General features: G+C 44.9%; 1 protein-coding gene across 1 annotated transcript; it reads left to right on the forward strand.

Moving 5' to 3' along the window:
* Positions 1–790: 790 nt before the first annotated feature.
* Positions 791–4104, forward strand: Garin3 (golgi associated RAB2B interactor family member 3). The gene is given in 3 exon segments (XM_059269269.1): positions 791–1497; positions 1500–1523; positions 2809–4104. Coding segments are annotated over 3 exon segments (1803 nt in total). The 5' UTR covers positions 791–894; the 3' UTR covers positions 3985–4104.
* The last annotated feature ends 6818 nt before the right edge of the window (positions 4105–10922 follow it).

A 10922-nucleotide genomic window follows, 5' to 3' on the forward strand; every position in this document is an offset into this window, starting at 1 on the left:
AGGCACACCATTTCGGGAAATCTGTGATTCAAGTACCTGTGAATCCCTGTGGTCCCCAGTGAGACCCAACCCCCCACACTGCTGACCACCATGCCTCTCTGTGTGTGCACAGCAGGAGTCTGACAGGTTCACAGCCTGACATGGAGAAAGCTCTCATAGCAGTTACCAGACTGGCTTAGAATCCAGCCCTGAACTCTGACCCCAAGCAAGATCATCTGTAGCCTTGTTTCCTCACTGCAACTTATGGCTTTGAAAAATTAACTTTCCCCAAATAAGAAAGTGGTCAAGAAAGCTGTATTGATAAAACTCGGGTTCTGACAGGTCACAGGAGTAGCTGGGGACCCTTCCTTTAACAATCCCTGAAAGCCTGCCAGGATTGTGTGGGTATACACTGAGGCCTTGGTGAATCAGAATCCAGATGGGGTTCTGCCATTAGCAAACTACATCCCACCACTATGATTGCATCCCCAGGAAGTCATTCAGTCAAAGAAAAAGGGGGACAGTCCTTAGAAGAGTGTCATAACAGGACCAACAACACAACTGGAGATGTACGTCCTCGATGTTGACTAAAGCAGACTGGCTTTTAACTGAAGCATCTGACAGTCTGAGTTTTAAAAATGTCCCGCGCACCCACAGGTACACTGGCAGGGTGCAGCCTGGTCCCTGTGAAGGTGGTGGTGCGGCTGGGGTCGGAGGAGGCTGCTGATCTTGCTTTGAGCAGATGATGACTGCTTGGAGGCCAGGACAAAGGGGTGTGTGCTGGTGACAGGTCACAAAGGACAGCAGAGCATAACTGTGGAGGTGTGAGGAGATGTGGGCAGAAACCTTGCTGGGAGATGGGCAATTGCCTTCACTCTCTCCCTCTCTTGGGGACACGATTTGTGGCTGGCAGCGATGCCTGGAATGAAGAGAACCATGAGCAGTGAATGTTTGTTACCTTATTACACTGCCCACAGCTACCGATCCATGGGCGTGTTCAACACCTCCATGGGAAACCTACAGCGACAACTATACAAGGGAGGAGAGTATGATATTTTCAAGTATGCACCAATGTTTGAAAGTGACTTTATCCAGATTAGCAAGAAAGGAGAGGTGATTGATGTCCATAACCGCGTCCGAATGGTGACTGTGTGCATCGCGTCCACCAGCCCAGTCCTCCCACTTCCTGACGTTATGCTGCTGGCCCGACCAGCTAAAGTCTGTGAAGAACATGCTAGACGGGCCCGGTTCATCAAGGGGAGAGGTCGCAAGCCTTCAAAGACTTTGGAGCTCACCAGGCTGCTTCCTTTGAAGTTTGTCAAGATCTCCATTCATGACCGTGAGAAACAGCAGCTGCGCCTGAAGCTCGCCACAGGCCGGACTTTTTACCTGCAGCTGTGTCCCTCTTCTGATGCACGAGAAGACCTCTTTTGCTACTGGGAAAAACTTGTCTATCTCCTGAGGCCACCAACAGACAGCGGCAGCAGTAGCCCGGCCCTTCACACTGGTAACACATCTATCCTGGAGACAACAAAAGCCTACTCGTAAGCTTCTAAAGACTCAAACTGAGTGGGGAGCTTCAGAGCAGGTCCCGCAGAGACGTAGGTGCTTTCTTAGGCCCACCTGGGAAATGTGCTATATTTGAAAAGGTCCTGTGCCACCACTAGAGACTTAACTATCACTCTGGGAGGCTGGACTACTTCTCCGAAATGTCTCATAAGGCTTAATGTCAGAAACCTGAACTATCAATTACTCTGCCTCACATCCAAGACTGTAGGGGAACCTTACAACTTCCTGATGTTTCAGTCTTAAACTCTTTATACACCAACTCAGCCTCATTTGTTATGGAATATTATATAATTATATAATATATAAAATGAAGGGGATGTATTATATATGTTCTCTTATTTTGGATGCAAGATCTCGAGATGTATCCCAGCCTGACCTGGAACTCAACCAACTTAGACTGGCCTTGAATTAGCTATTCTCCTGCCTCAGCCTCTCAAGTGTTGAGATTGCTGGCCGGTGCCATCATACTTGACCAAATTACATTTTTAATTTTGATTGATATATATTAATTATACATATTAATATGGTATACTGTGGCATATTGATACTTGTATTTAATATGTGTTGATAAAACTTGGGTGGTTGGCATGTCTATCACCCCAGATATTGCTCATTTCCTTGTGCTAGGAATATGGAAAAAAATCTTCTCTACTCGTTATTGAGATAGTAAGATTAATGGTTGTCAATTACAGTTATCCTTCAGGAATGTAAGACATAGGAAGTTACTCCTCTTATCTAACTGTACCTATTAGCCATATTCTCTGCATTCCTGCTCCCCAGTAGCCCTTCCAGGTCCTGGGGACCACTAATCTACTTCTGAGATCAGCTTTTTAGTGCAGAACACTTTTAACTCCCTTCCCTTGAGCCATGATCTGTCACCCTGTGCCTATTATGTGATTTTTTTAAAAATATGCACAATCCCCATGTGTGTACTTGCACAATTGGTTCCAAGGCCATCAACATGTCTAGCGTATCCCTGACCCAACAATTCCATTTGTAGAAACGTGCCCTGCAAAGACAAACACAAATGTGGAAAATACATTTTATGAAAGTGTTTCCTTTTGCCCTAGAATTGCTGAGGTGAAACTGAGTGCCCATTGACTAAAGTGCAATGGAAGGGATCTTGTAATAAATGGGAATTCAGACACGATGATTTTAATAAGAAGCCCTTGGGTTACCGAGCTTCAGGGTGAGAGAGGACCTGAGCATTCCGGCCTCTCCGTCACCTCTATTTCACTGTTTATCCTCCCCTCGGCACAGGGCTCAGACATCCACGGAGAAGGGGATCAGGATTCTGTGCGTCAAAAGCTCCGAGATGTGTCAGGAGCCACCTCTGCTGCATTTGCAGGAGGAGAGGGAACACCACCAGCTAGGACAGCTGCTGCAGCCGCTGGTATACGAGGACCTGCCAAAGGGGCAGCAGCAGGGGCGGTAGGCGGCACAGTGGCTGCAGGAGTAATAACAGGCCCCTCAGCAGGTGCGGCAAAAGCAGGGACAGCTGCAAGCTCGACCTCGGGTGCTTTAAGCATAGCAACAACCAGGTCTCCGGCCTCAAGCCAGGTAGCCACAGCTCTGGCAGGCACAGGCAGCAAAGATTCGGGAGGAAGTGGATCCAGCAAGGCCTTAGCGGCTGTGGCAAACATATCCTCAGAAGGTACAGACCTGGTCTTGGCAGGAGCTGCCAGCTCCTCCTCAGAGTCCACTTCCGCAGGGGGTGCTACCAGTGTCACCCCAGAGGGCAGCCTGAGTGTGGTGTTTGCAGGCACCATGACGACCAAGGGGCCTGCTGCAGACAAACCCGAAGCTCCCCTGGTGTCGACCTTGCAGAGTGAAGGCTACATGTGCGAAAGGGATGGAAGCCAGAAGGTTCCACACATTGGCTCTGAACCCCAGAAGGAGAAACGGGAGAGACGAGAAAAGAAGGACAGAAATCCCAGCAGGAAAAGTTCCCATCACCGCAGGACAAGTCACCGAAGCACAGGCAAGGACCGAAGCACAGGCAAGGACCGAAGCACAGGCAAGGACAAGACCACCCGGAAATCATCTTCCCACCGGTCCGTCTCCAGCCCCGGGAAAAAAAGAGAAAGCAAAAAAGGAAAAGCACACAGCAACTTAAAGGGCAAGAGACATGGCTCCACTCACAAGAGTGAGTCCAGGACTGCTCAAAAACCCAGGAAGAGCCAATCTACAACTAGCTCGGGGTCTGGGAATAAGAAATCCAGTAAGATTAGCTCTTTTTTGAAGAGCTTCCTAATAAGGCCTACTTCAAAAACAGCAATCTCCTCACGTAATAGAGGAGGGGTAGGCATTGTGTCAAAGAAAGTGGAGAAGCACAACGTAGAGGCGAAGATGGAGAAAGGCAAGGAGGTAGAGTATAGCAGTACTGTAACCGCCGAGACAATGGAGAGGATCATCTTTGAAGCCAAGTGCGTTTAATGAGATCCCAGAGCAGGAAGCTGCGACAGAGATCAGGACTCAGGAGAGCAGTACCAGGGAACCAATACCAGCTTCCCTAATGGCAGTTTCAATAATAAAGGTCACATAATTCTAAAAGAATTCTGTCTTCTGTTTGCACTTCCCTGTTGCACACCCTGGTGGAGACTTCCCAGTGGCTTCTGTGACTGACATTTTCTGCTCCCAGTGAGGTAGAGCCTCCCATCTGCAGGTTCAGATGAGCCAAGGCTGAAGCAAGAGCGTTAGGCCCTTTCTGTCTTTGGTCTCATGGGCCTCTGGGGGAACTATGTACCCATTCTCCTCGCCTTCCCAAAAGGCCCTTTGTGAGTGGGAACATTTGGTCTAGTCCATATTTGAGGAAAGACAGGGCAAGAAGATGCAGTGGCCTTACCAGGCAATTGGCATAGGGAAGTCTATGATCTAAATCAAAGCTTCTTAAACTGTGGGTGCAAATCCTAAATGCAGGGCAGCAAACAAACAAAATCATTGGCAACAGTTAGATTTTTCTGAATTTGCAAAAACAAAAATTCAAAATCAGAATTCATGAACCAGAGATGACTTTGGCAGGGCAGCCTTGGTTCTGAACACACAACTCACACATTCCACAATGTGCACACACTGTCACAGCACACCACACCAGTCAAAGGCATCTGAAACACCTCTCAGATTAAAGGTTACTGTAAGCTAGGAACTGAAGAGGTTTTATGACAATTTTCTGCTCTCATAACAACGGTTTAATTACAGAAAACAAAGACCTTTAGTCATTTCCTACCCTTAGGCAGCAGTGTATAAGGACTGGACTGTGTGAGCATGCAGGATTTTGAAAAGTGCTATTTGAGTTGCTGATAAGAGTTTTATATAAAAAAAATTGTTAAATGTATTTTGGCTTGAGATCAGGACCAATTTCCCATGATTTCTGAAACAGCCCTGAACTTATTTCTGTCATTTTGTAGTATATATTTATGTGAAGTGTCAATGTGAGCAATGATCATATAAAATCAAAGTACTGGTAGAGTCTGAAAAATGTTGAAAATGTTCCATATCCTGCAGTATCAAATATTCAGTCAAGATTTGACTTTTCAGAGATTCATTTTCATTATGTTAAATCATGCGTGTCTACGTGTAGGTATGTGCATATGTGTGCAGGTACACTTGGTGGCTAGAGGCACTGAATCCTCCTAGATGGAGTTTCGTGCAGTTGTGAGCTACCCAACATGAGTGCTGGGGTCCAAACAGAGGTCTTTTGCAAAAGCAGGGCAAGTTTAAGCACTGTGCCATCTCTCCAGGCCCAATATTTAATTTCTATGTAAAAATAAGTATTACATGCATCTCATTGATAGGCAAATTTGCTTTACTCTCTAATAAACAGTAAAACTAAATGTATTCCAAAGGACTTTTTAAATGTTTTAATTTTTCCTTTCTCCTGAGAGTTTTCTATTTATACAATAATGAAATATGACATCTAGCCCCTAATATCTTCAACGTCCCCCATATCTTCCCCAACAGGTCACTTTCTCAACTTTACCTTTTTTAAAAAAAAATATATAATCTGGGAAGTTTAGTTAGTTCTGCCCATATCTGTGTGGGTGTGGGGCCATCCTCCCCTAGAGCATGGGAAACCTACCAGTGGCCACGTCCTCCAACCATAATAATCTTCCCTCTCCAAGCACCTATCGGCCGCCCATAGCCCCTCAACAAGGAATGAGGCCTGGAGATCACCCACCTATGCCTTAGGTTGGGTGGCTTGATCTTATGCAGGTAACCGCAGCTGTTGTGAGTTTCCAAATGTAAAGACAGAAGACAGCACTCTTTCACAGCACTCTTCCTCATCCTCCAGATCCTACATTGTTTCCTCTTCTCCATACACAGTGCTCCCTGAGCACTAGTGGTGGCTTGGATATAGATGTCCTATCTGGGGCTAAGCACTCAGTCTGCTATTCTGAGCATTTTAACTAGCTGGGCAGCTCTGCAGTGACTGCTGCCCACTGCACAAAGAAGCTTCTCTGACAGAGAAGGCCCTCTGAAAGAAGGCCCGGTCTACGGGTACGAACATAAATATAGAGAAGGCTATTTAGCAGCGTGAACAGCCATGGTTCTACCCTAGGACCTAGGACCTGTAGTGGTATTTACTCAGCCCACGACCTTGAGCTATAGGGACCAAAGGAGGCAGTGCTTCCTGCTGTTGTACGTGACCTCTTAAAATGATCAAGAGAAGGGGCATGTGGCCCTTCTTCCTCTCCGTTTTAAGACCCCACATTCCCTGTGGCTCCTACCCACAGCCTCCGCAGCAGGTCTGCTCAGAGGCATGTGTGCTCACTAGCACCCCGAGCCGCCTGGTTCCAACCATGTGGATCTGAGCCCCACCTGCCACTGGGGCTACTCTTGTGACTAAACCCTAACACACACACACACACACACACACACACACACACACACACACACACACAGAGGCAGCTGCTGGTGAGTTTCTCCACCCTGCAGAGCCCACGAGAACCCCCCAGGAACTGCCTGACTCCTGCTCGGGTGACCACCTGCACACAGCAGCTGTGTGGGGAGTCTGTAGGCCAGGCAGCTCACATGGTGTGTGAGCTAGGAACTTCAACCATGTCCAGAAGCACACATGTTCTGCAGCAGATAGAGCACTGGGTCTAGTTCTGTGTTTGTAGTAGCCCTGTAGCCCAAGGTCATGGGCAAAACAAATACCATGGCATTTTCCTTTTTTTTGTCTAAATAAGAAGGTTCTAAACTTGATGCATACTATGTACAGTGATTATCAAGTATTTGTATCAAGTATCAAACAAAGGGTAATAACATAAACAAAAATGGAACTACAACCAACAAGAATAACATCAAACAAGAAAGACATGCTAAATGTCCAGAAATGTGCAGGACACAGGTAAATGGCAAATTACCAAGATTACTCCAAAAGCTGTTCTATCTTGAAGATTCTAACTCTAGTATTAATACGTTCTAGCTAAGATACAAGAAGGTTGTAACTGTAACTATCTAGTCTTCAACTCCATCAAAGATCTGAGAAGGAAAATAATAATATCTGAGAAAACAGAAAATGCAAGCAAGCAATTTCCCAAACTCTTGAGAGAATAGTTACTTGTCTATTGTTGTCATAAAACACCATGACCATGGAAAGTTGTAGAAGGAAGGGATTATGTGGGACTTACAGTTTCAGAGGGATAGGAGTCCATCACTGTCATGGTGGGGAGCACGGCAACAGACAGGCAGCACAGCCCTGGAACAGCAGCTGAGTCAGTGACGTCCTGATCCACAAACAAGAAAGAGAAAGCACACTGCGGATGGCGTGAGTCTTTAGAAACCTGAAGCCGGGACATACTTTCAACAAGGTCACACCTCCTAATTCTTCCCAACAGTTCTACCAGTTGTGGACTTAGTATTCAAACATAAGAGCCTATGGGGGCCATTCTCACTCAAATTACCACAGCTCTCCTGTGCATCAGGCCTCAAATCCAACCAAAAAGGAATTAATTAGTCACTCTGTAACCTAGGTGAAACTACTGCAGCAGTGTGCACATCTTGCCTGGAAAGTGAGTTACTGTAGCATGCAGGATCCAGTGCTGGGTGTCTTTTCTTTCCCAGCAAGGCTGCTGTATAGCACCTTCTGCTAGAAAAGATGGCCAGCACGGAGGAAGTTTTGAGAATGATTTCTCTATGTCCTGTAACCAAAGTGTGGCGAGCAGTAGGGTGTCTTACCTCGTAGTTATGAAAGACAACTGAGGGCCATGGTGAGAGTCTGTTACTTAGGAGACCTCTGGGACTTCCCTGACCAATGACATGAAGGGAGAGAGTTTTATGCCTTGTCCTATGATTTACATTAAAAAGCCTTTGTCTTCTAGGAGCAACATTGTCCACGGATGCAGGGCAATTCCACTCATACCTTTTAAAGTTACATTTGGAAAAGATCTTACTAACTCATAGGTTTCCAGAAGGTGTTTCATACATCCTTAGTTTTGTTTCACATGCTGTATTAGTTACTTTTCTGTTGCTGTGATGAAATACCATGACTGAAACCAACTTATAGAAGAGAGTTTATTTTGGCTTATCTTTCCAGAAGGATAGTCCATCAAGGCAAAGAAGCAGGTGGTGGTAGAGGAAGGTGGTAGGACCAGAAGCAGGAGCTGTTCACTTCCTTCATCTGCATACAGGAAGCAAAGAGAGGGAGAGCAGAAAGTGAGGCAAGGCTGTGACCTCTTAAATCCCCACTCCTGGTGATGTACTTTCTCAAGCAGCGCTCTACCTCTTATCTTACAAGTTTTACAACCTTCCCAAACAGCACTACCAATGAGAGACCCAATGTTCAAATGCATGAGCCTTTGAGGGAAATTTCTCCATCAACACACCATACCTACCCACAACTAAAATAAATTTTGCTTAAAAATTATTTTTAGCAAAATTTTTATTGGTATACCCATTTAAAACCTATATACATGAAGTCTCATAAGAATTTTTTGGGCAAAATGCAGGAAAAGTTAAGGTTTCATCTAGAGTAGGACTGGCAGGCCATGTTCAGATGAGTTAACCTTGCAGACTGAATGAAAAAAAGAAATAAAAAGGAAGGACATGACGGCTCCTAGGTGTGGTGGAGGAGCGGGTTTATTGTGGATATGAGAGAGCATAGCAAGAGGCAGAGTCACCTGGGAGAGTCCAGAGTGAACATGACCCTGAGCCATGTAAGAAGCAGGAGGAGAAAGGGGAGAGCCAGGAGCAAGAGGCCAAGAGGGTAAAGGGTAGAAAAAGGACAGGTAACCAAAATGACTGCATTATATAGGGGAAGGGCAGCCCAGCCGCTGGCCTGGAGAAGTTTAAGGTGAGGGGTACAGTATGCCAGCCATATCCTATAACAGGTAGGGACTGAGGGATGCTGGGAGAAAGTTGGCAGCCAGGTCCACTTTGATATGCTAAATAGGCACCTCAGCCATTCGTCCTGGGGTTTGAGACCTAACACAGAGCACTGGATTTTTTTTATTAAAAAGAACCAAGTTTGTGCATGCGTGTGTGCGTGCGTGCGTGCGTGTGTGTGTGTGTGTGTGTGTGTGTCCACGTGCGTGTGTGCTGAAGTTTGATGTCTTCCTCAATCTTCCTCCACCTTATTTTCTGAGATAGTGTGTCACACTGAAACTGAAGCTCATCTGTTCAGCTACACTAGCAGGCCAATGGACTTCAGGGATCCCCATGTCTCAGTGCCTAGATTTTAATGTGTTTGCTAGGGATCCAAACTCAGTTCCTCATGCTCGTGTAGCAAGCACTTTAGTGACTGAGTCATCTCCCTGGCCTTGAATAATGTTTGGAACACACGAATTGCCAGTGTTCTCTATGGCAGTTTTCATGTTAACATGCAAGATCCGAGTTGCTCCATAGTGACTCTACAGACTGCAGGGTTTAAATATTTACCATCTTGCCCTTTAGAGAAAAAAGCTTGTTGTCCCCTGCTCTAAGAGATGTTAACAGTTCTCCTTCCTCTGATGTATACACACTCTGGAGAAACTCTAAGAAACACTTAGCAGGAGCCAGCCAAAAAAACGCTTGTAGAAAAACACTCTGTAATAACAAGACCCTGGACACAGCCCAAACATTCATCAACAGGAAGATTCATAAATCATGCTATATGGCTGCAGGGCCCTGTTTTTCAACAGTGAAAACAAATGGCAGCTACTCATGCTAGCATGAATGAATTTTATACAATGTGGACTAATACAATTCAGACAGATCGCTTACAGGGGATTCCATCTGTAGAACAGTTAAAAATAGGAGCAGAGGCTGGAGAGATGGTCCAGCTGTGAAGAGCACTGGCTGCTCTTTCAGAAGACTTGGGTTCAATTCCCAGCACCCACATGGCAGCTCACAACCATTTGTAACTCTAGTTCAAGGTGATCTGATGCCCTCTTCTGACCTCTGTAGGCACCAGGCATGCATGTGATACACAGACATACATGCAGGCAAAACACCCATATACATAAAATAAAATACATTTTAAAATAAAAAAAAAAAAGAGCAAACAATGCCTGGAGGAGCTGATGTGCTGAAAACATATGGAAAAACAAAGAAAAGATAAACACAAAATTCAGGATACAGACATGCAGAAGTTTTCAGCAACAGAATATCCTAGCTCTTAAGCAAGAGGATGAACCCATGTAAACTTATCCCCTTTGTAAATGTAGTAGACAGCTTTGTGACAAAACACACTATTTCAAAATCTCTCTTTCATACATATAAAACAAAAAATTTCAGTGACATTAAAAAGGGATGGTCATAATATGGTGAAAACTATTTCAATATATTTATAAGGGACGAGATGGGCCTGAGAGTATAGCTCAGAGGTATGGCATTTGTCTAGCATGAATGAAGTCCTGGGATCAATCCATAGCATTGAAAAAAAAAAGAGGAAAGAAAAGAAAAAGGAACCAGGATACTCCACAATAATGTATACTAATTAACTATATAAACTACGTATACAATACAAATAATTCCAAAAGTTTAGTGCTGTGTTATATATGAAATTATAAAATTCAAACATTATAAAATTTAAACATGCACTACAGAACTGCTTTGTTAATTTTTAAACAAATGATATACTCAGAATTCCACATGAAATCAGATACTTAACAAAAGACGATAAAAGCTGAACTTGAGAAAAAATTTTGGAACCCATGCGTGCTCATATTGTTTGCATGTTGAAGTTGGGTTTCCAGGGAAACCTGGGGATCTTCTCTGAAGAGTAAATGTGTTGAGGCTGGAGAAATGGCTTTGGGAGTACTTGTTCTTGAAGTGGACCTGGGTTTGACTCTAAGCACTCACACAGCAGCTCACGACTATCTGTAACTCAAGTTCTAGTGGCTCTAACACCCTCTTCTGACCTCTGAAGGCATTACATGGTACACAGATACACA

Source organism: Peromyscus eremicus, chromosome 8a (assembly GCF_949786415.1).
Source record: "Peromyscus eremicus chromosome 8a, PerEre_H2_v1, whole genome shotgun sequence".
In the NCBI taxonomy this organism is placed as follows: domain Eukaryota; kingdom Metazoa; phylum Chordata; class Mammalia; order Rodentia; family Cricetidae; genus Peromyscus; species Peromyscus eremicus.